Genomic DNA, 24,805 nt, shown 5'->3' on the forward strand with positions numbered 1-24,805 from the left:
AACCTTCTGAAATTCAACAAGGGCTGTAAGGTCCTGCAGCTGGGGAAGCATAAACCCCAGGCTGGGGGAAACAGCTGGGATCTGGAAACAACTGATCTGCTGGGAAACAGCTCTACAAAGAAGGACCTGGCGATGCGGGTGTACAATGAGCTGTCCATGAGCCACCAGCGCCCTTGTGGCCAGGAAGGCCAATGGTATCCTAGGGTGCATTAGGGAAGAGCAATCCCAGCACACCAGGGGAAGCTGTCCTGCTGCTCTGCTCAGCCCTGGTGAGGCCGTATCTGGAGTGCTGTATCCAGTGCTGGGCTCCTCAACACAAGAGGAATACGGAGTTCCGGGAATGGGTCCAGCAGAGGGAGATGAGAGGACTGGAGCAACTCTCTTACAAGGAAAGGCTGAGGGAGCTGGGCCTGATTGGTCTCGAGAAGAGATGGCTGAGAGGGAACCTCATTAATGTCTATCAGTATCTGAAAGGAGGGTGCCACGATGTTGGAGCCAGGCTCAGCTCGGTCATGCTGAGCAATGAACAGGAGACAACGGGCAGAGACTGACACACAGGAAGTTCCACTCGAACATGAGGATGAACTTCTTCACTGTGCAAGTGACTGGGCACCGGAACAGACTGCCCATAGAGGCTGTGGAGTATCCGTCACTGGAGATATTCAACAACTGCCTCCATGCAATCCTGTGCCGTGTGCTCTAGGACGACCGTCTGATCAGAGAGCTCAGACCAGGTACCGCCGTGGTGCCTGCCACCCTGACCCGTTCTGTGACTCACTGATTCCCTGTGGCGGGACAGCAGCACGACGTCACCGAGTGCCCAGAGGCGACGCCCGCGATCTCCCGCGCTCTCCGTCCCTCCCTTCCCGGCCCGGCCCCAGCTCCGCGGCCCGGCCCCAGCCCGCACCGCCCGACGGAGGCTCCGGCCAATCCCGCCGCGGCTGCCGGAGCCACCCGCCAATCGGAACGCTCCGCCGCCCCTGCCTCCCACCCCCGGCGCGGCGGCGCACCAATGACACGCGAGGAGACAAACGCCCACTGGGGGTCGGTTGAGCCGCCGCTCCCCGCTGCCCGCCTCGCCCGAGCCGCCGGGACGTCAAAGGGAGGCAGGGCCAATCGGGGGCGAGGCTCCGTCCGCCGCGGCCAATGGGAACGCAGCTGACGTTAGGCCCTGCCCCCCGTTCCCCCGCCGGCGGCGCGGTCGGCGCTCCCCCTTCCTCCCTCTCCTTCCCTCTTGCAGCAATGGCGGCGACGGAGCAGGAGCAGTTCTACGCCCTCCTCGGCAACCTGCTCAGCCCGGACAATGCGGTCCGCAGGCAGGCCGAGGTAACGAGGCCGCCGCGTTAGCGGCCGCCGAGACGGCCTGTCAGACCCGCCGGGCCTCGTTGGAGGGAGGGAGGGAGAGAGGAAGGGAGGGGGGCAGGGAGGCGGCGGGGCCGGCCGAGCCCCACGTGTGAGCAGCGGCACCAGCTGCCGCCGGGGCGGCCCGGGACTGGTCCCGATCGGGGCGGCGGAGCCGGGACGTGGCGGCCGTTTGTCCTGGCGGGCGAAGGGCCCGCGGCGGCCCTCGGCGCGTGAGGGCGAGAAGGGTCCCGTTACTCCCCTCGGCGCCCGCCCCGGCGTGTCCGGCGCCGCTCTCGCCCCTCGCCCGCCTCGAGGCCGTCCCCGCCGTGGCCCGTGTGGGAGCGTCGCCAGGGGCGGCTTGTCCCTGTTGCCCACGGCTGGCTCCGCCTGAGCCGCCCGGCATGACGGAGCGCGGCCCCGGCCCCGCCGCGCAGAGGGGCCGCCAGCCGGCGGCGGCGTGTGGGGGCCGGCTCTCGGTGGTTCGGGAGCGGAGGCGTTCCCCGAAGGAGGTCAGAGCGGTGCCTGGCGCGATGGAAGCGCTCTGGTGTGCGCTCCCGAGGCGGCCCTCGCCGGGGCTCCGTGCCCCCGCCCCAGCTGGCCCGGCAGGAGCGGGACCGAGGTCCTTCTCTGTTGCCACACGCGAGTTTAGTTTTTTAACTTTTCGGAACGGCCCCGTATGTGTTCAAGTGTTTCGTCAGCTAAGAAGTATTTCATCCAAAAGAAGTGTTTCTAATATGCTGAGTTTCTCTTGTTATCAGCAAAAAGTTTTCAGACGTGTTGTTTCAGCTGAAATTCTTTGTGGCGGCTAAGCCACGTTAATTCTTTCTCTCTGTCATGCTTAAGGCTCCATTGTCAAGCCTGGTGGGGAATCTCTCCCGTTGAATTAAATACCAGCGTCTAGGTTTAGCATGAATTCCCGCTGCATGGCTGCATCGGGTCTTTTATCACTCTCATCACTCCAGCGGTCAGCAGAGTTCAGTGCATTGTTTGGTGAAGAATAAAAAGCATTATTCCTGATGCTACAGTGAAAATGCCTCAAATATGAATCCAGAGTGAGAAAGGGGGGAGACATACATTTTTAGAAAGCTAGTGAAGTTCGGTATTGATAACTGCACTTTCTAGAGAGTCAGCAAGAATTATTCCCACATTCCTGAACATAGAGCTGCAATGAAAGCCATCCCCTGGAAGATGAATTTCTTTCTCTTCTCAACTGCCTACATATAACCTAAAAACATTTCTAAAAATTTTTGAGCTTTATTGGAATTGTAACAAAGTAAGTTCATTGTGCACCTGTGTCACAATGCCTATGAAATAAAACATTGGGTAAGAACTCTAAAGCTTAGATTCTTAAAACTGCTATATTTTGTCGGAAACTTGCTTGAAACTGAGTTTGAGGGTTTTTTTTAACCTTCATTAATACATGTGCACTATGGTCAGAGTAAGAAACCCTAATTGACGTGATAGATACTAAGCTTTTCAAGTCTGTTAGTTTCCTATAAAAACACAAGGAATAGTATGACTTTTTGCTTATTTATCGGCACTGAATTTGTCAGTAGTTTTGAATTCATTTCCAAGGTGTGCTGTAAATTATTTTATGGTTTAGGATCATTCATAATGGAAGTGTCCTCAGGAGGTCTGCCATGCTCAAAGCAGTGTCAGCTCTCAGGTCAGATCAGGTCGCTCAGGGCTTTGTCCTAGTGGCTCTTGAAAACCTCTAAGAGTGGAGACTGCCCATGCTCTTTGAGTTACTCACTCCTGCTTGACTTGTCCTCATTAGGACAGAAAGATCTGGACCTCTTGGAGTCTGAACCTCCTTTTTTCAATTTACACCTGTTGTCTCTTATTTTTCCACCATGCATGGCTGTGAAGAACTCCACTTAGTCTTTGTGGTGGGTTAATGAACTTTCACCTAGAAACATAAATCTGTCTCTCTACAGTGTAGCTAGACTGACTTAAGTTGTATGTTTTTAAGTAACATTTTTGGATAAGAGTGTTGCATAGGCTTTAAAATACTTGCTTCCTAAAATCATACAGGACTCATACTTTATTTTAAATATTGGCATAATCCAGTCAATTTTTCAAAGTGTATTTATTGTTGGAAGGTAATATGGAATACATAAAGGATTCAGATAACTGCAGGTAAATTGAATTGCAGGTTTTTATTTGTATCCAGTGAAAATCAGTCAGAATGAGAAATGGATAGACAGGAAACTAAGCAGACTCAGGTTATTCCAGATAGGTTTGGTCATTGAAATGAGAATGAAGGGTGTTCAGCTGAAGACTGAACTTGAGATGTAGAGTCATATCCTGTTTGGGAGAATTGTAGTAAAAGATGTTTAAAAAAGAAAGGATGAGGAAGAAAGCCTGATGACTCCAAACTCAGTTGATGTGAATGGATTTATATGTGTGTTGTCTGCTCTTGTGAGACCCCACTGCCGTACTCTGTCTGCTTCTGTGGCCCCTTACACATGAAGGACGTGGACGTGTTTGGAGTGGGTCCAGAGGAGGGTCACAAAGATGGTCAGAGGGTCTGGACAGCTCTCCTGTGAAAGACAGGCTGAGACAGTAGGGATTGTTCAGCCTAGAGAAGACTGGAGGCACGTTAGAGCAGCCTTCCAAGTACCTAAGGAGGACCTGCAAGAAAGGTGGAGAGGGGCTTTTACAAGGGCATGCAATAATAATACAAGGGGCAACAGCTTTAAACTTGAGGGGGCAGGTTTAGATTAGATATACAGAATAAATTCTTTGCTGTGAGGGTGTTGAGGTGCTGGAACAGGCTGCTCAGAAAAGCTGTAATGCCCCATTCTGGGAAGTATTTAAGTTTAGATTGGCTGGGGCTTCGAGTAACCTGGTCTAGTGGGAGGTATCCCTGCCCATGGCTGAGAGTTTGGAACTAGATGGTCTTTAATGTCCCTTCCAGCCCAAAACATTCTGTGATTATGTGTATGAGCGAGCATGCTCATAATTTAACTTGACTAGTTGGCTGAAATCTGGTTGGTTTATTTTACCATCCATCCTGGAATGTTGACTGTAAAAGCCTGTCCTCTTGGTACTTGTTTGTGTGTCTTCTAATAGAGAAACTTTTATTTACTTTGTTTTGGTGATTTTATACTCTTTTTTTAAAATGCACTTTTCATGTTTGAGAGAGCATAAGTATGAAGTGTAGACAATAGATACTTTCTTGCACGTGTTATGCAAGTTGGTCATGGTGTGTGAGAAATTTGCGCTTCTGTTTAAGATAACTGGGGAACTAACTGTAAACTTAAAGAGTACAGTAAGATGTAGCAGGATCCAGGTACATAGTTAGAGTGTAGGCAAGACTGGTAGTAAGATGGGTGCAGCCAGCAAAAAAGTCTCCTACCAGCCCAAAGGGAAGGTTCTGTGTTTGGCCATATATTCCTTGTACCCCTTTGATTTAGCATCTTCTGAATCCAGTTTACAGAATTGACAGGGTTATACCATTGAACAACTGCTTAGGTTGCTGCCATTTCTAGTGAGTTAAACAAACAACTCAAAATAGAATTTTATGGTTATCAGAATTTACACGAGGGAAGCAGCCTTTACTGTGCTTCAGCTCTGTGTGAAAGTGTAACTTTGTGCTGGGCCTGGGTTTAGGGAACCATTGTGTTTCTGTATTAGTTTTTGGATTTGTAGATAATAGTGCAGTATAAATATATACATTCATGGAAGAGGTTAACCTGAGACAGACGTTCTATTCTGACCCTAAACCTCATTTAATTTTGCAGTCTCCATGAAATTATTAGATTAAATGTAGTGGTTCATTGGGGATTCAGAGTCTCATTGACTGTGAGTGTATGTTGGCAACTAGAGAGAATATGAAATGTGTATTCACTTTGTGAAGAAGGCCTACTAGGAAGCAGGTACAGAAAGGTAGGAAGATGATGTCTAATAGTAAATGCAAAACTGCTTAGTTGAAAATAGCAGGTATCCTGTCAAGATGTGTAAGAGTTTATTAAGAGACTTGGAAGGAGCTACTGCAGAGTTGGAAATGGAAGTAGGGAGGCAGAGAACTGATAGAAATGAACCTGGGCTTTGCAGAATAGGCACATTCCTTGAGTTCAGGATGGGATAATGAATATTTGGAAAGAGTGGAATAATTAATCTTCAAGATTGTCAACAAAAAGTAATTCGGAGTTACTAAGTATAGAACTATTTCTGGATGTTATGAGGGGTTGCTATTTAGCTTGTGATTCTGCTGCTCCTACCTACATAGGTTTAATATATTTATTTTTTAAAATTGTTTCAAAATGCACTCATATACCATGTTTTTGATACTAAAAGTTGTTTTGGTGTTTTTTCACTCTAGCTGCTAAGTAACAATGTAATTTAAAAAGGAGACATGTATAAAATGCATGTCAGAAGCATGTAAGACAATGTAACTGCACTTAATAAATGTCTCATTTTGGTAAGAGGGTTTTCCTAAGGAGGAGACTAAATAGCTTCTCTTTCTGAAATTCAGGCAGGAGTTTAAAAATACGACAGTCTTATTCAGGATGTGTGGTTGAGACATGTGGCTGCCACATAACATTGTAAAAATTTTTAAAGGTTCAAAACCAGAACTTGTTTTGAAATTTTGATCCAATTTTTGGACTATACATTTGTCTGTGATTATTAACCTGTTGATCATACCTCGGTCTCAGGCTTCCAAAGTTCTTAATTCTTTGATATGATAAAATCTATGGTAGGATTCCTGGTAGGACATGTTTGCTATATGTTGTATTTCTACAAGTTTATGTTCTATTTATATTTTGTAACTCATCTCCTAAGTGGCCAGTCATGCATATGTAGATCATTCCAATATGGCAGACCTTACTAGATAACTAAGATTTTACTCATAATTTTAAAATAGGTCATAGATTATTTGGATAAGTTTAATTTCTTTTTCTGCTATGTAATTTTTTTTTAAATTGGATGAACTGATGTTGTTTTAAAAGGAAAGTCAATTCATATTAATTAACACATGCTTTCTAATAAATGTTTACAATAAGCTGCATCTCTTTTTATGCAGGAGACCTACGAAACTATTCCAGGGCCATCAAAGATCACTTACCTCCTGCAGGCAATCAGGAACAATGCTACTCCCGAGGAGGTATGGTTCAATAATCTTGGATCTGTGCAGATTTTCAAGGGGACTTGGAGAAGAAGTCAGTGCTGATCATTTTGGGATAAATGAGCAAGTTTGGTGTTACCTGAAGCATCTTAATTTTTGGCATATTTGTAGAGGGATCACTCATCTTCTTGTCTTGATTGTTGCATGCCCAATTCATTAGCTGAGACTTTGTGGTGCGGGATATTTAGTTTAAGGAACAGTTTTTTCCTAAGCAACTGCTTGAGTCTCCATTGTTTTCTGTTGTGTGCTTTACTTAGTGTTTTTTTCCATTAAATATATAACTAATATGTGATTTACTGTCGTGTTTCTTCAAGTGAGATTTCTACTTGGGAGTCCTATGCCTAAACGTATTAAACTTGTGTGTTGTCTAAAACTTACAGTGCTTCTTAAGTCATCTGGTAGTATTATGGAATGAGTGGAGAGTAGTCTAAACATTACACATATTTTTTAGTCTGGGCATAAAGTAAGGGTGCTTTTTAGTTACTCCTTAGTTTTGTAAGGCTCACAACTTCAGCAATCAGTTGAAGTACTTACTGGTAAAACTATTATTCACTTGGATATGCAGAGCAAAGAACTACTAAACTTTCAAGATTTTACAAATTTTAGAGTCACTTAAACAATTTCTGAACAATGTTATAAGAGTGTAAGTGTGCTGTTTCTCTATGGATAACAGTCTCTTCTGGCAGACTGTAAACAATTTAGAATTAGTTGCCATTTGTGCTTTTTAATGCTAAGAAAGTATCAGTTTACCCATACTGATGCTTATCGATCTACAATGCTGTGTTCTTCTGACAGACTCCTTCAATATTATACTAGCAGCTGGTTGCATGAGGTATCTAGTTTTCCTTTTTGCTCCTCTGAGATGTTTCAAATCATAGAAAATTGTAGAGCAGTGTTACTACAAAGTATCAATACTTGTTTCAAATGTTTGCTGATTTTATTCCCTTTACATCAGCTAAGGAAATAGCCCAGTGTAAAACTTGGGAATCTTGCCAAAGACTTGGATTCCAACTTGCAAAGTACAAAAAAAACTTTTCAGCTATAGAAGTTACTCTTGCCAAAGACATCAAAGGCTAACAGTTGTAGAATATCTTGACATTTAACTTTACATTTAATGGATTAATAAAAGAAGGGTTTAAATGTTAGCTCTTACGATAAGTAAGCATTAGATGCTGGACTCAAAAAATCCTGATTAATAAAATCTACAACCTCTTCCCTGTAAATCCAACTACTTAGTAGCCTAATTAGAGCCTAAGTGAAGTAATCCCCATGCTCAATCTAAACACTGCATATAAACATGCTGGGAAACATCCTGTGCATGTTTAATATGGTGTTGGTATCAGCAGGTAGTTTCCCATATGTTTTGTAGATATTCAGATGCTGAGCAGTGGATAGAGCTTTGGGCCTGGTGTGTGTCCTCTGAGCACATTGAATGTACCAGAGCCACCAAACACAGGATGCTGGAAGGAGCTTCAGAACTTTAAATGTGCCTTGTCCAGGTTATGTGAAAGCTGGGTTCAGATCCCTCTTCATCTTGAAGGCTTTGTTTTGCTTTACCTCTTTGTAGGAAAACTAGGCTGAAGAAAATACCCCATCCTGTTTGCATGAGTTGGGTGTCTTTGTTGTAGAGAGTATAAGATTTGTAGGACTACTCAGACAGCAGTTGGGGAAATCCTGCCTATGCAACTCAGTAGTTTGGGCATTTATATGGAGAAACAGGGGTGCAGATAGTGCTCCCAGTACCCCTTGCATTTGACATAGAAAGCACCATTAAGCTAGTTTTGGAATAACTCTTTTAACTGACTATGTAACAGGTTTTCTCCTAACCAAATGGAGATGATTAGTTCCTAAACTATGGAAATATTCACCTCTTTCCTCTGTTTTTATTTCATACTTTCCTAATAGCAAAGTAACACTGTTCACAGAAGTGGAGGGAAACATCTGACTTAGCAGTTATAACACTTCTGTGCCAGGTGATGTGCAATTTGTACACCTCAGTCTGAGGAGGTGTCTTTGCTTCCTGCATTTGTAGGCACACTGTTATGAAGGCTGCTTTCTATGCAACTGCATTTTAAAGGGCTGTACAGAAAGGTGATATATATTCACAGTTTATTTGATTCATTTTATTTGTAGGACTTAAATATTTTAAGCTGTTACTTTGCAATTTTGATTTACCACATAAATCTTTGAGAGGAGCAGAAGTTCTACATTTTCTCCTGCATTTGTTTTTTCTTGGTTAACTCTGGTTTGGCAGATTTTGATTGTGTCCTAATTTACAGATGACTGGTAAAATAGCAAATGCTCTGTAAAATGTTTCTTCTGTACTCACAACCTTCTTGGAGGGCCCTGACCTCTCCCAGACCTCTGCCCATATTGTCACACAAAGGGATGCGTTTCTTAGTTTGAAGACTGCTGTTGTGGCAGCTTCCTGCTTAGCCTTTGGGAAGGAAAGCAGCCCAAGGAAGCACCACAGTTCTGCCTTTGAGTTGTCTGTGGACCTTGGGCACTCTGTGCTTTGAATTCCACATAGGACTAGATCTCTGAATGACAGTGCAAGTACATCTTTGAACCATATACTAAATGTTCATTACTTCCATCCCTGCATATTTTTCTCCTTGAGGACTTGAACAATAAAACAACAGTAAAATTCAGTGTGACAGTGCTACACACAAGGTAGTCAAACCTTTTCTTATAAAATGTGTAAGGTTACATGGATGCTTTGAATATCAGTGGAGAGCATAGCATACAGATTGCTGTTCATAATTCTGCTGCTACCCTGCTCAGCAAATTGATTTTCTTCTTGTGCTTTATTTTCATCATCTCTAAAATACTAAAACATTTTAACACACTATAAATTCTACTAATCCGAAGCAGTATTAAAATTGAAATTTGAGTATTATGACTACTTTGTATATTAATAACTTTAACACTTAAGTTGTATGTGAGCATCTGAGTAATTTAGATATGCAGAAGATCTAATGCTGGGAAAAAACGTGCTCTCTTTATGCTTCATTGGTAGCTTCTTTCTTTGGGAAGAATTCCTTCTTTGGGGATGTATGCTTTATATTGGTCCTCTCATTAAAAGCTATTGCTACTAAATTGCAGAATTTTAAAGTGTTTAAGTACATATTTTTAAATACTTAAACATAAAAGAACCTCTGGGTGTGTTAAAAATACATATATTCTTTCTTAGAGTAGAAAAAACAGCCCTGGAGGTGCCATTAATTCGGGCATGTTTGTCATAATTAAATTGACAGTGATAGTTTTCCTATGTATGTGAGTATGTGCTGAGGAAAATATGCCAGTTTTTATTATTAGAAGTCAGTAGCTCATTTGTCGTTCCTTAAAACACTTGAATTTGCTTTAGGGATTTTGGGATTGGTTTTTTTCCTAAGGTGGTAATTATAACCAGGAGATAATTCGTGTAGTGTTGGTCTTGTGTCTTTCTGTATGCCTTACTACTTGTGTTTTTACTTTGCAATCAGTCTGTTTATCAGTCTTCTAATATTTTAAATTCTTCAGAGTTAGAAATTCTTATCCTTGTTTTCATAAAGTACGTAGTCTTCACCTCTATTCCCTGTCTGTCCACCTGTTAGTACTTCATGGAAGAATATAATATAATGCAAGTTCAGTGATTATCAGGTGTCAGGAAATTCGCACTAAAACACGATGCCTTGAGTAAGAGAAGACAACACCAGAGTTTGTGCCCTGTTTAGTCCCAGTGAACTTGCTCCCTGTTCAAGGTGTTTCTATGTAAATTTACCATACTAATGAGGAAAAATTTAATCTTTCCCAGTATTGGTGCTCCAAGGGATGGGAGAAAGAAAGATATCATATTTTGGTTCCATGAAAGTTTTTGGACACATTGTTAGTAAGATTCCCACAGGCAGTGGGGGAAGAATGTACTTCTGAACTCACGTTCCCCATATGACAGCCTGTTGTTACAGAATCATGGCTTCTGATGGGAACTACAGCACAGGTGGGCACTGTGTCTGTTCAGCTGCTGCCTTCCTTACATCTGCTAGGGAAGAACTAATCCTACATATGTGGTGGCCTTAGTCCACACTGGAGATAAGGAATTACAGAGTTGGGTCCAGTTCTACTCCTTCTGCTGGTACAGAGACACTTTGAGTGCACTACTCTTTAGCTATACAGAAGAGAGACGAGTAGATAGAAAATGACAGTGAGTCTGGAGACTGTAGAACATTAAGAATAGTCTCTTGGGTGGTGTTCTACCAATACCTGATATTTACAGGGTATGTTGACACTCAGCAGCAGTTAGTGTTTTCACATCTACAGGTTATGTCATAGTAACACTACTGAGAAATTGGAATTGGTTACTTTTGCTGCTCATTGACAATTTTGGATTTCAAAGGTTTATAAATGAAACTGTCATTCATGTGCACATTAAATAAGAATATCTTAGGAAAAAAATGAGTTTGGATTATTTTTTTGTGAGATTGTAGCACATGTGAGTTTTTATTACATGTGTTAAACTTTAGAAGTTTGGGAGGTGATTTTTTAATTACTGTGTGTCCTTAAACATCAGTTGGTGAACATTCTATTAAGTTATTCATAGAGCTTCATGTGTCTTTTTGCTTCTACTGCAAGCGTTGCTTTATTAATTTTGGATTACTATATTTTTTTGCTTCTAGTCCTTGTACAGTTGTAAATGAATATAGATATGTACATGATACTGTTGTAAAGTACGTGTACACATACAGAATACAAGATTGTAATATGTGATTTTGAGGTTCCGATGCTTAAGTTCAAGTTCAAAGAAAGAAGTTTCATCATAGTCCTGCAAAATACTGAAAGCTTTGTTTCAACTTGGATTTTGTGTATGTGGCTTTTTTATTGTTCAGAGAAGAATTTTATTTGTCAAGTTCTAACTGTAGGTTCCTGAATCTTTAAGTTTAGTTGAGAATGTGAAGAATAGCTTACAGGTTAATTATCTGATAAAGTTGCCCCAATAAGTCACTTTTTAATCCAGAAAAACCTATCTGGATTATAATGAACTCATTAGGCCATTTAAAATAGAAAGAATTCATGCTTTAAAGATCCTTCAATAGCACAGCTAAGTTCTTAACTTGCCACAAAATATGTCTGAGGTTCAGCTATAGAAAAAACCTGAATACCTCAGTGTTGTTTTTGTTTCCTTGAAGGGCTGTAATTGTCAGAAACATGGTTGCAAGCTGATGTTTCTTTACTATGGGTTTTTGTGTTTTTTTTGTTTTTTTTTTTACTTTCGTAATTGTCATCTGTTGCTTGAGAGGTGTTCCATTCACCAAAGAAGTCTACACAATGGAAGTGTCATTTGGAAGCATGATGTGGATGTTGCCTTGCAGGACCATGAGTATCATGACAAACACTTTAACACACACACACTTCTTCAACAGGCTCGGCAGATGGCAGCTGTCCTTCTGCGCCGCCTGTTGTCATCTGCATTTGAAGAAGTTTATCCAGCTCTGTCACCTGAGGATCAGACATCAATCAAGAGTGAATTGCTGCTCCTTATCCAGTTAGAAATGCAGTCCACTATGAGGAAGAAAATATGTGACATAGTTGCTGAACTGGCCAGGAATTTAATAGGTACTTTATTTATATAAGTTGATACTGTAGTAAAATGTTTATATATTGATAGTAGTTGTATTTCTATTCTCTTGTTCTCTACTCCTGCTTAGGCTTTGCACATGATGTGCTAATTGATTCTATGGCTTATAATAGAACCTAATATTTCTTCACACTATCCTTGACCAAATGAAAGTAAGAGTCTTAAACTCTGCTTTTTAAATTGCTCAAGTTTAGGTGCAATTTTATTAAGGTTTATAAATCCAGTTTTGTGTAAATTATCATTAATTATGCTGAACATTGCATCAGTTTCTTTTTTTTTTGAGTGCTGCTATATAGCAGTAAACAGAGATCATGTTCTATTATTGAGTATTTGTAGATCAAACATTTCACAATATTTTACATTGTGACTTAGGCACATCTTCACATCAGGGAGTCAGTGATGACTGGTTTTCCTGCACCACTGATATCTCACCATTCTGAACTTTGCTTATCCTGAAACTCTTGTGTTAAATGTAGATGAAGATGGCAACAACCAGTGGCCAGAAGTTCTGAAATTCTTATTTGACTCTGTCAGCTCTCAGAATGTGGGACTGCGTGAGGCTGCTCTACATATTTTCTGGTAAGCTACATTTTTGTAGGATAGCCTAATCATGTTTTAAAATTAAACAAAAACTGGCACAACGTAATTAACTAGCAATCGTATTTATTTCATTTATTTTCTTGTATTGTGGGTTACTTAAGTGTGTAGAGTTACAGTCTGTAACTTAAACAATGGATAAGTTTGAAATACTAGTTTAACCTTAACTTGTATGAATTTTTATTAATCTTTTGGTCTTATCCTTAGGAATTTTCCTGGGATTTTTGGGAATCAACAGCAACACTATTTGGAGGTCATTAAGAGAATGCTGGTTCAGTGTATGCAAGATCAGGAGCATCCCTCAGTAAGACCTTTATGTTCCTTTGGGATTTTAGTATGTTCTGAGCATAGCAACTCAGTGCAGTAGTCTCAAATATAAAGGTTAAACCATAGATTTCAACCAGAGACTTGCATTACCTGAAAATTATGTACATACGGAGTTTTGACTGTGCCTGCTGCAAACCAAAGGTTCAGACCCTTTTGTGGTCCTAAAGCTGTCTGCTCATATCTGTGTTGTTTAGGCCCAGATTCTTCCCTAGTTGTGCTTGGAGAAACCCAGTTGCAGTGGCCCGAGGCACATGGGGTTTTAGCCAGCAGCACTGAGGGGTCAGAAACTCCATGTTAAATTCTCTTTCTGGCCTTTGTTTAACAGTGTAAGTCTGTCGTGTCTCTACATACAATATCTGTGTAGATGGTACATGGTATGTCTCAAAATTCTGAATGTACAACAGCTCCTTCAAGTGTTTGTGCATGTTTTACTTTAAGGGTGTGTAAGCAAGCCTTGCTTTTCTGGAAGGCTTCAGATTAATGGATTTGTGCAGAGAATTGTACTTTGAAAATGCTTCTCTTGTTATGGAAAGTGCTGGGCAAGGATAGGAAACCCTGCTGTGATATATGGGTTCAGTTTGCTGCTCCCCCAAGGATTACTTTTTCTGACCTTTGAAAGTCAACTGAATAACATTTTCTAAAGTGCCACAAGTCATGCCTTTAAAGAAGAATGTCTTAAACACTTAGATCACACGTCTTGAAAAATGAAACTGACACTTGCATGCATATTTGAAGTTTTGGTAGAAGTTGAAAACAATGGGTTTTTTCCTCTTCTGTTAAATGAAACCCACCAAAACAAAAAGCAAAACTAGGGACTACTTGCCACCTCATACGATAAACTTTTTGTATTGTAGACAACATAGATGCTGATGGTCTTCATTATCACTTTACCTTAATTTGAAGTAAAATTTTAAATCCTAGGTTAAAAACTATCAGAGGCATGTTTCTTTACTAATTTCTCACATTTATTTCTTCAATCATGTCTTTTAGATCAAGACATTGTCTGCTAGAGCTGCAGCTGCATTTGTGCTTGCTAATGAGCTCAATGCTCCCCTTCTTAAACATTTTGCAGACTTGCTACCTGGAATCTTGCAGGTAAGAAACCAAACAAGTTACACTTAATGCCATTACTCTCTGTATTGACTATATACAAATGTAAGTTAATGGTTTGTGAATTTTTGCTAAGACCTGAATTAACTGAGCCTTTTAACCAGAGAGCAGTCACCAGCAAGATGAAGTGGAGACTAATAACGAATTTTGCAATCAGAGGATAATTGATAGGGTTTTAAGGAAAATAGCTCAGTGCTGATCAACTTCCGCAGTGTTACAGAGATAAATGAGTTAAAATTCTTTGTAAGGTATATAAGTCAAAATCATTCAGCTTTTAAACTAACCATGAAATTGAAATACAAATATGGGCTACCCTGAGATTTGAAGTAATTTGTAATTGGGGAATTCATGGACTTGTGATATCCTGTATCTCTTCACTTTAGAGGAAAGCATCGAATTATTCTGAATGTAGATTCTCAGACTGAGAACAGAGGTCTGTAGAAATTATCTTTACTGTTTGATAAATTAGGAAATTGCACATAAATGCTATTTTAAGCTTCCTATAATTTCTGAGGCTGGATTAGATCTCTTGTATAAATGAATTTGAGCAAAAGTTGAAATTCTAGTGCAAGATTGTTTACTTTTGCAGAGAAGCTTATTGTAAACCAAACCAGAGACAGAAATGGTTTGAGCTCTGAAGGATGACAATTTAACAGTACACTTCCCTTTCTATATCAAGAAGCAATGGAAGCAGCTAAGTACCTATAATACAGGAAGTGAACTTCTGGTGATTTTAAATTAGGCTAAATTTACATGAAAGACAGACTTCTCACTACAGTTAGAACAGCAGGTTCTTGTTGAGAGTGTGAGCTGTAAACTGCGTGTGCTTTGTGGCAAGCTGAAGAAAAATTTTGCCAAATCTACTGGCATCTGCAACCAATGGAATTCTGCTTGATCATAAATGCAAACCAAGAGGAATTTATTCAAATTATCTGAACTTGAAAATGGGTTGTATTGTGTTTAAGTTTTTTGATATTGAGGTCTCTATTTGGTGGTTAGTCCCTGTCCATGCCTTTGTCAATAACAATTTTGTTGTTCAAAAGTTGTAACTGCCTGAGAGAAACTTGTCTACACAGTACTGTGTAAGTGGGACGAGGCAGGGTTTGGGGTGGTCATACATTTGTCCTGATGTGTGGTACTTAAATAGTGTGTGGGTTTTAGATTTTGGGCTAATAGCCCACTCTGTGTGCTATAACCTTCAGTGTTGCTATTACTCTTTAGACACTGTAATAACATATGCACTTGGCTTGCATTTTTAAGCTTTCTTTTGCTAATACAGAGCACAGAGCTATGCTATGAAATCTGTCTTTAAAGTACTCACTGCAAGAAGAACTAGATTTTCTGTCTGTGGTAACACAAGATTGATATGAAGATCCGAGTTTATAAATAGGAATGTGTTAGAATAGTGGTGAGTGACCTTTGGAGACAGTTGGATGCTTTTTTTGTTGCTGTTGAAATGAATTTTGTTGAAACACTGACACGGTAAAAAAGCTAAAAATAAATTTCTGATTTGGCATATCAGTCCTTTCAGTATAAGATCTATAATGGTTATGCTGGAAGTTGAACTTTGAAAACCGACACTTGAAACTTTTACCCAAAGCTTTCTCTTGCAAAGGGAGGTAAAAGCAGATAGAATTTCACTGACTTCCTTGGACACTGTTTGATACTACAGGAAAGTGCTTCTGCCTTTTAGGGCTCACTTTTCAATTTGAGCTGCTTTCTTCAGAAAACCAGTCTTGCTTTAAAAAACAGAGTTGCAAGTGATGTAAAATACAGTTTTGCAGAAAATTCCAGTCAATATGACATTGTCCTTTGAGAGAATCAGAGGATGTTGTAGCTATTAGACCAGAAGGCCTTAACCGTGACAGACTTTTTTTTTCCAGAGTTTTCCAGAACATTTCTGGTACTAGAATATGCTGCTTCTGTGTTGAAAATGTGGGTTATAGAAGTGTCATTATCAAAAGTGTTGAATCCTAGACTTAAATATTAAAAATTATTTAGTTACCTCAAAAAATGTTTTGACATTAGGAAGACATAAAATACTTTGCTAATGAAAATTCCTTTCAAAATCTCAGAAGTGAGTGTGAGGACATTTTTCTTTGGAGCTTTGTTTCCTTCTAGATTCTAACACCATTGAGTAACAGTGTTCTGTTTTGGCACTAAAATATCACCCTCATCAGTTATAAGTAAGTTTTAAATTACTTTTCGGAATGTGGATGGGGTTAGGAAAGATAGTTGCAAAAAACTTGGTTTCTTTTTGTCTTTTCCATGTCTGTGACTGAAGGCTGAAAGGTCTGCTTTAATTTGGTGGCTCTGGAGGGATGTCTGGAAAAACTCTTTAATCTTGTGGTTCCTGGTGTTTATAGGCATAAGCTATTCAAAACTTTTCTCTCATAATAGACAAAAGAGGAGTTAGGCTCATTTTCCTTCTTTCAGGCAGAGTTACTTCCTTTTAAATGGATTTTGAAGTTGTCAGAACCCAGTGGTTTTGCATGTTGGAGCCTCTGATGTATGACCTTAATTCTTTCTGATTGTCTGCAGTGTTAGATTTGATCATTGTGAGCAATAACTTAGTTGTAGAAAACTTGTATTTTTGGATGCTGCATAATATCCTGTTATGGATTTATACACACAGGTTACCGTAGCAGGGTCTGACTCTGGGATCCTGCTGAAGGTTGGAGTGAAGGCTTCTAATTAATTATATTCATGTCTCTCAATTGTACCTGTGCCACTGATAGCCCAGTCCCCAGCCACTTACTTCTGGCTGGTGGTCTCTTCATTTCTTACTGGTTTTCACTGTTGCAGAACTGATCTGATGAAGTTACTTTATTCTCTTGGAATTTTCTGGTTGATTCTTATCTTGTTCATTCAGCTTGTATCTGCTGGAATCAGCTAGTTCATTGTTCAAAGCACTAGTTTTAACAAAAAGTTTACTCTGGTTAGTTCTTGTGGCCTCAGGCTTTGGCTGCTTAGCTACTAATAGTAAATGAGACTGTTCAGAGAAACAAGAATACAATTAATGAAATTCCTTCTATAACACTGGTCCTATTCATAATGTTGTTTGTTTTTATGAAATCTTATCTCCATCTTATCTTTTTATAGGCTCTAAATGATTCCTGCTACCAAAATGATGATTCTGTTCTGAAATCCCTTGTAGAAATTGCAGATTCTGTTCCTAAGTATTTACGACCGCATTTAGAAGCTACTTTGCAGCTAACTCTGAAGGTAAAGCTAGGAATGCTTTTTAAGAATCACTTTTTCCACCCCAAAACTTCTGTTCTAACCATTTGCTCTAATCTTTTGGGTTGTAGTTGTGTGCAGATACCAGTCTCAGTAACATGCAACGTCAGTTAGCACTTGAAGTAATTGTGGCCTTGTCGGAAACTGCTGCTGCTATGCTGAGGAGGCATACAAATATTATTGCACAAGCCAGTAAGTATTTCCCTCATTTTCTTTGTTGAAACAGTCTTTTTTTACAGTATTAAATTGACTTGCTGTTGGTCAGTGGCAAAACCACATCTAACTGAGAGTTTGCTGGTGCTCGTGACTTAAGAAAATCCAATTCGGTGTCACCTAACAGTGTCACCCTTCCTATTATGACTCTTCATAAATTAATCCATGCCTATGCAAGACCAAGAATTTGAATAAAAATACAATGGACTCTTATTTGATGTTTCCAAGGAAAACTCTACTTGCATGCTTTTCGAATGGCTTTGGAAAATTTTACTGTAAAAAAAAAAAAAGGGCATTTAGTTCTGAAGTTCTATGTTTGGAGTTTGGTATGTAGGCCAGATACTCTGTGGTGCTGGTAAGTCAAGACTGAAGGAATTCAGCATGCATGTTGAGCATCAGTGGTGAGTAAAAGCTGTGAATTAAAAAGTCAGATGCTGGTATAAATACATAGAAATAATCTAATTAGTCTATTTAACATGTGGATGGTAAAGTCTTTGAAGAGGCACTTTTAAAATCAAGCATTATTATTTGAAATGCTAAAAATAAATGTCTTCTGGGTGGCCCCAGCATCAGTGCTGTTTGCACTGGTGTTTCTTTGCTTTTTAAACATTTTCTTTGACTAGACGGGGACACTGGCACAGCAATGTAGCCTGCTTCTCTCACACTTCTGTTTGTCTAAATTCTCGCTTGTTTTCTGAAACTTGCATAAAAGGCAACTTTCGCTGTGTGCTCTGCTCAAAAATACTACAATTTTGCTGTGTGCTCAGCATGAGGAAAGTTGTATAGATGTCACTAAAATTACAAAACTTCTGTTGGAAAATATTGTGAACTGGGTCTGCTTGGCTTAAATATTTAAAATATTGATGAGAAGTTTTGTTTGCTAGTAGAATAGTTGTTTTTTTTTTTAATAAGTTCTTTAGAAGATATTTTGGAATCTGTAAATTTTCAGAACACTCTATTTTCACTCCATCCTGTAGCTTGTTGGAATTATTAATGCTTGACACTTGATGACCCACATCATTACAAGCTTCTTATTTGTTCAGGAGAGAAGTACCTCTTAGCTCTTTAGAATGTATTCCTATTATTTTGGGTTGCTAGTTGCCATTTAGGAATGTAATACTTCTGTTAAGATAAAGCACCATATGGAAATGAAATGCCTTTCATTTTCAATTTGTCATAAAATTAGTCTTCATCTATTTTGCAGAACTGGTAAAGCAGTTGTGTTCAGGGAATGATAAAAAGGTAGCAAAAAAGGACTGCTTTTGTCTTGGCCTTCTTAGTTTAAAAGGCTTTCTGTTTTCATTCAACTGATCATTTGATACTCACAACTTAGAACTGGGACTGAGGCAAAATTGTCATCTTGTGCTGGTTTTACTGAGCACAATACTAGTTTAGGAGTGTGTGTCCTTTGTGCCAGTTAGCTGCTCAGGAATCCACTTGGATTAAGACTTGCCTTCTTGAGCTCACAGGATTGCAGAGAGTTTTGTTGCTCTGATAAGAAGCAGGCTTAGTGGGCTTATGCTTAACTTGTTTGTAAGAGTCTATATAATGGCAGTAATTAAATTTTGAGGGCTTGTTGGGACAATGTTGAAATTTCTTTGCATGCTCTGCATTTTTTTTAAAACTCTTTGTGAAACTACACTTACTGGCACCCACATTCCTGCAAAACATCAAGAAGAAACAAGAAATTTTAGGTTCTAGATACAATGATGGCTAGAGCACGTTGGATGAGTGTGTTCTCAGCCTTGTTTGTTAGTAGCAACAAATTGACACGACTTTTGGAGCCACAGAGCATTTATGTTAGATGATGTTTTGTCTTTTCTATTCCATAGCTGTTGTGACAATCCAGGATTCTCATGTGTGTACTTATGCGTGTCTGTGTCTGAAAATCTTCTGGTCTGTAATACTTTGGCAGTTTTGAAGGTTTAGTCAGTGTATATAAAACTGACATGTGAACATCATGCTAGAGGGACCATAGTGTCTGTTAAGTTATCTTGATAGTACATAAGAGGCCTCTGAAGTTTTTTGCAACTATAGTATATTTTCTATCTGAAAATAGATACTCATATCTATTTGATATCCATAATTTGATTTTTTTTTGATACTTGCCCTACAATGCTATCAGTGAGAATATGTTTTTCTGTCATCAGTTGACCAGAAATTTTTCATCTGTCCAGATATGTGGTGGTGAGTTTGCTTAGGGTGTTGTCTGTCTGGTAGATGACAATAGTGTTACAATAGTATTGTGAAATTCAGCAGTTGCAGCATACTTGATCAGTTCCAGTAAATCTCATTAGCAGCATAAACAGTTACAGGATGCCTATTAGTTTTTCAGGTAGGTTGCTGTAAAGGACAGTTACCTGTGATGGCTGTCTTCAAGATGTGTGGTAGGCTGTGCTAAAAAGATTGTTTAAGGTCAAAGGTCGAGTATTTGACTGAAACCTTTTGTTTCCAAGTCAAAGTGAAACTTTGTTGCATAAATGATACTAAATTCAAACAACTGCTCTGAGTGATTGGTAGTGATACAGAGTAAGGAAGTGCTTAAGAGCACCTTACTTTGCTCTGAAAGTGCAAGGTAGACTTTTCACCCCTTGTGCTTCTGAAGGGCACAGCACCTGGTAGACTTAGAGCAGACAAACCACCGTGCTCCTTCCTCCTGTGCGAACTTATAAGAATAGGTGATGCTTATTGCTTAGTAATTTAATGCTGTGATAGGGATTGTGTAATAGTCTCTATAAAGACTTAGAATGAGAAGAAAGGACAGTCTACAGAGGTAGAAGTAGAAAATTAATCTACAGAGGTTGAAGAAGAAAACTGGTGGATTATAATGTGCAAGATATATTCATTATACAAAAGAAAAATTTGCATTAGGTGGGAAAAAGGAAATCTCAGGTTTTAAACCGTGACCTCATTGTGAGAGAAAAGCTTTATGCTAGGCGACCACTGTATAAATAGATAACAAAATCTATTGTGTTAATAAAACTTAGAGTTCAGTACTATTCTTTCTTAATTAATAGTTTCTTTAATTAGTAAATGTTCAAAGGATGATGTCAGAGTTTCAGAAAAATTAAGGAAGTATATCAGAGTTCCTAAGACCTATAATACTGGTTTTAACTCTTTCAAGAATATAGACTTTATTAAAGAATTTGCTTTTTGTAATTGTCATGATCTACAAAAAGGTTTTGAGTCTTGGTAAGTTATACAGTCAAGATTTTTTTATCTCAATTTGAGTGTTCTGGAAATACTTCTCTGGCAATCAGTTCTGGATTATTGGCTGGTGCAGTTTGACAGACCTGACCATCTGCTACTGGAAGAAAATCTGGTTTTCTTCAAAAATTTTTGAAAAGAGAAAACTTGAAATTCATACTTGTTATTTGAGAATCTATTTTAAGAGATCAGGCTCAGTTTAAAACTGTTTTTTTCAGTTCCTCAAATGTTAGCAATGATGGTTGACTTGGAAGAAGATGAAGATTGGGCAAATGCAGATGATCTTGCAGATGATGATTTTGACAGGTAATTATGAAACCAGTTGTTTCAATGTGTTATCAAAGCTGTGGCTAAAGGCACATTTAAAGTGCAGAATGCAAATGCCTGTAGTGCATTACTTTTTCTTTATTCAAATAACTATTGTAATTTTGTTGCTTTGGTCCTGTGCAATTTATATGTAGGTTACTTAGGTAGTGTTCAGCAAGGAAGTAAATTATTTAAGTTTTCATATTTGCTGCAATTAGACAAATTGCATGTCCCCATGTTTGCTATCTTGTACTGCTATAGCTTTTCAAAGCCTTTAGCTTTTGTTTTTTTCTGTCATTTATATTACTCAGTTCAGAAGTCAGTGCCTCCTAATCCTCTAAATTGAGGGCTAATTCTGAAGTTAGTTGGAAGCCATGTTGAAGCATATTGACCTGTTTATCATTCATAGCCAATGTCTTTGTATTTTTCTGTATCTATGCCCTTGAAAATGTGTTGTTTTAAGAAAAAGATGATTTTGGAAGGATGTCATCATGCATGGCAGAATTCCTTGTTGGATTTCACCTAGTCCAAAAATACTACAGTTTTGTTATTTTACATCCCTTGGTATGGCTAGCAATAGCTTATCTTGTATGTTAGCAAAAAAGATCTAAATATGTTCAGTCATTTGGATTTGCTTATCCCTACATGCTTTGCAGCCTGCTCCAGCTTTTTACTGAAATAGTAGTTTGTGTACAGCATCCTGTTGCATTTCCTCTTGTCCAGCTACTGTTAGAGTGAAGTGAAGAAAGCAGAAATAGGTGTTGGAGGTAACTATCTCCACACTTCTCTAAAGACATGGATGTTCATTTACCAGTCTAGACACTTCTTTGACATACCTGGCTCATCCAGACTCAGATGTAATTAGTATTTTGAGACAGTTGATCTCAGAACACTTAAAGATCTTCACAGGAAAATAGACAATAGAAGAGATGTTCATTTACCCCGAGCTGCAAAGCAACTTCTAATAGATAGCAGGCATGTAAAGATGCCTGTAGAACTGATGCGTAGGAATTTATGGAATAATCCATTTAATCTTTGCCTTACTTGAAATAATCTTTTTACTTCTCTTTGATTATGAAATTGAAAGTCAGCTCTCCTTTCTTCTCTCCCTCACATGGTAGACCATACTCTTTTAACCTGTTTCCTGAGTGCTGAAATTTTGCTATACAGGTGTCAGACACCACCACTACATTCAGGTTTGTTAAGTATCTCAATCTTTTCAGTCAATAAAATTTCAAGGGGAAATAGAATATTCAAGTTCATATCCTTATCAAGCCTTTCAGGGCGTGGAAGTTTATTCAGATGGCTTGCTTTAGGCAGCTTACTTAGTAAGTATGCTGAATCATGCATTTGAGGTATGCCATTTGTTCTTTGTTGTCAGCAGAGTAACTTTAGTCTTCTAAATACAGCTTAGCTGCCTATGGATTTTGTAATGAAAATTTTCCTTTTCTTTGTTAGAAGTCACAAGTAGAGTGAGCACAGATCAGAAAAAAAAGTTATGCTCAGCAGCCTTAGCCTGAAGGAGCTCCTTTGGCCCTCAAAGTAATAGGAGAGGCTTAGACACAAACTACTGGACATGAGCTGGTCTCTGGGGATCATGTGTATGAGGGCAGTTTTTCTTTTAGCAGGGTCACTCCTGGTGCTGCTTTGTGCTTCCCACCATTGAACTCACCTTTGTGGAGAGCTCAGTGGCTGATGTGCATGTTAACGTCTCCTGGTGCTTGAGTGTTTGTAGCTTCATAAGAAGACTGAAAATTTTGTGCAGTCCGAGGAGCAGGCTAATGATCATTGGGCTGTGCCCTAGTTAGGGTGTGTTCAGATCTGATGAATGGGGATATGAGTCAGCCCACACAAAAGCAGCAGGGAATACTTTAGCATTTCCAGTTTTTTGTTGCTCTAACTTCATAAAGGAGTGAAATTCTAAGGGAGGAAAAGATTAATCCAACTTCCTCTTTTCTTGGCAAAAGCCTTACAAACATTAGAGGGAGATGTGTGGTCATTTTTCTGAGATAAACTGTCTTTATTTCTTGAAACTGAATGTGTGAATTAATGGTGAGAAGAAAGCTCAAGGAATGGAATTTCAGATGAAAGTTGCTGTTAACTTTAGTGAGTTTGCTCCAGTTTAGCCCTGTGTGCCCATGCTCCTTTATTGTGCTGGTGATGTCTGTTTATTTGAACATGGCTGATCTGAGGAATAAATACAATGCTGTCAATATCTTTTCACAATCACCTTTGTTCACAACTTGTGAATTTCTAGATTATTTATGGTTTGTAATGAGACTTGGGGATTCAAGCATAATAATAAAAAGACTGTTTCTGACCCAACTGTCTGAAACTTTAAAGAAGGGGGAGATTGATCCCTTTGTGCATCATTACTCAACTTTTTCACTATCATGGGTGTCTAGGATGGACTGTAATAACCTTGAATTACTACACTGTGAGCCATACCCAGACTGTAACAGTAGTTGTCCATGTCCTGGAAACTTTCTTGCTTTCTTGTAGGGAATAATTCAATTGGGTGGAAAAAATCACTTTGCATAGATAATGTTGGGCTATTCTAACTTCTGTAACTGACCAAGACTCATGAGTTGCTCACCTGGACTGGATGTTTTCTGCCCAAGTCATTGACAAGAGACCATGCTACTGGCTTCTTGTCCATACAAGAAAGGTCTCTTGTGTGCTGAAGTTTGAATTCTGCTGGTTCACCTGAATCATAGCAAGTCTGAACTGGTTTATGTGCTCGTGACAAAAAGCAATAGGCAATATTATTGCTTCATTCATTGCAAATTTAGTTTCAGCTTTCTGGGTGTATGTAACTGCTGTGAAATTCAGTCTGTACCTTCGGACCTAGGCTAGTAAGACTCAAGTTTCTTTGGTAGTAGACTTAATCAGTGGCCTGCAGATAACAAATGTGTCAGTGACTGGTGTATGTGTTTTCAGATTTGGGTATGGTTTATTTACTTACAGAGGCTCATGTTTTTAGATGGCAATAATTTGAAGGCTAGAACTGCGCGGAAGAGCTCTCTGTTGGACTGATTGTTTTATTGTAGATTTCAAACCACTGATATTTGTGTAATCGATATTTAGCAATGCAGTGGCTGGTGAGAGTGCACTGGACAGGATGGCATGTGGCCTTGGAGGGAAACTTGTTTTGCCTATGATTAAAGAACATATTATGCAAATGCTTCAGAATCGTAAGTAACTGAATTTTCTTTTATTATTTTTTAACAATTCTGTGTTTCCAGGAACTTCAATACCTTTTAACTATTTTTGTTTAGCTACTTGATATGTTATTATACACTTCCACTTTTGATGTCAGCAGCAAAACCTGTAAATGCTATGAACTTGAAAGTTTATACTTTCTCTCGGATTGATTTATTAAACTTACAAAGAGTGCATTACAGCATTTTTTCTGGTACATGGGCAGCTGAGCAGAGATGCCATAAAAACAATTTTTTTTAAACATGTCGTTTTTCTATTTCAAAATATTCTCTCTAAACCCCTAAACAGACCCTCACAGTACCTTAAGTTTGTCTAAAGTGCCTCCTTTTTTTCTGTAGCTCAGTGATTTTGCTTCTTCAGAAGTGCTGTATTTAAGTGAAATTTTAATATGGTTACAGTTTGTAGAGGAAAACTTGTTTTTTTCCCCTTGGAATTTGATAGACAGCCTACCAATGACCTCAGTCTATCTGTTTGGTATGCTGATTTTAATATTT

At 39.3% G+C, this 24,805-nt stretch overlaps 1 protein-coding gene across 1 annotated transcript in view; it reads left to right on the forward strand.

Moving 5' to 3' along the window:
- Positions 1 to 1,154: 1,154 nt before the first annotated feature.
- IPO5 (importin 5) overlaps positions 1,155 to 24,805 on the forward strand; it is a 42,942-nt gene continuing 19,291 nt past the window's right edge. The window contains exons 1-10 of the mRNA XM_002196581.7: positions 1,155 to 1,326; positions 6,374 to 6,454; positions 11,875 to 12,067; positions 12,566 to 12,668; positions 12,894 to 12,990; positions 14,004 to 14,108; positions 17,226 to 17,348; positions 17,435 to 17,555; positions 21,002 to 21,089; positions 24,177 to 24,283. Coding sequence (XP_002196617.1) covers positions 1,243 to 1,326; positions 6,374 to 6,454; positions 11,875 to 12,067; positions 12,566 to 12,668; positions 12,894 to 12,990; positions 14,004 to 14,108; positions 17,226 to 17,348; positions 17,435 to 17,555; positions 21,002 to 21,089; positions 24,177 to 24,283 — 1,102 coding nt within the window. The 5' untranslated portion in view covers positions 1,155 to 1,242. The remainder of the gene's footprint in view (positions 1,327 to 6,373; positions 6,455 to 11,874; positions 12,068 to 12,565; positions 12,669 to 12,893; positions 12,991 to 14,003; positions 14,109 to 17,225; positions 17,349 to 17,434; positions 17,556 to 21,001; positions 21,090 to 24,176; positions 24,284 to 24,805) is intronic.

This window comes from Taeniopygia guttata, chromosome 1 (genome assembly GCF_048771995.1).
Source record: "Taeniopygia guttata chromosome 1, bTaeGut7.mat, whole genome shotgun sequence".
In the NCBI taxonomy this organism is placed as follows: Eukaryota; Metazoa; Chordata; class Aves; order Passeriformes; family Estrildidae; genus Taeniopygia; species Taeniopygia guttata.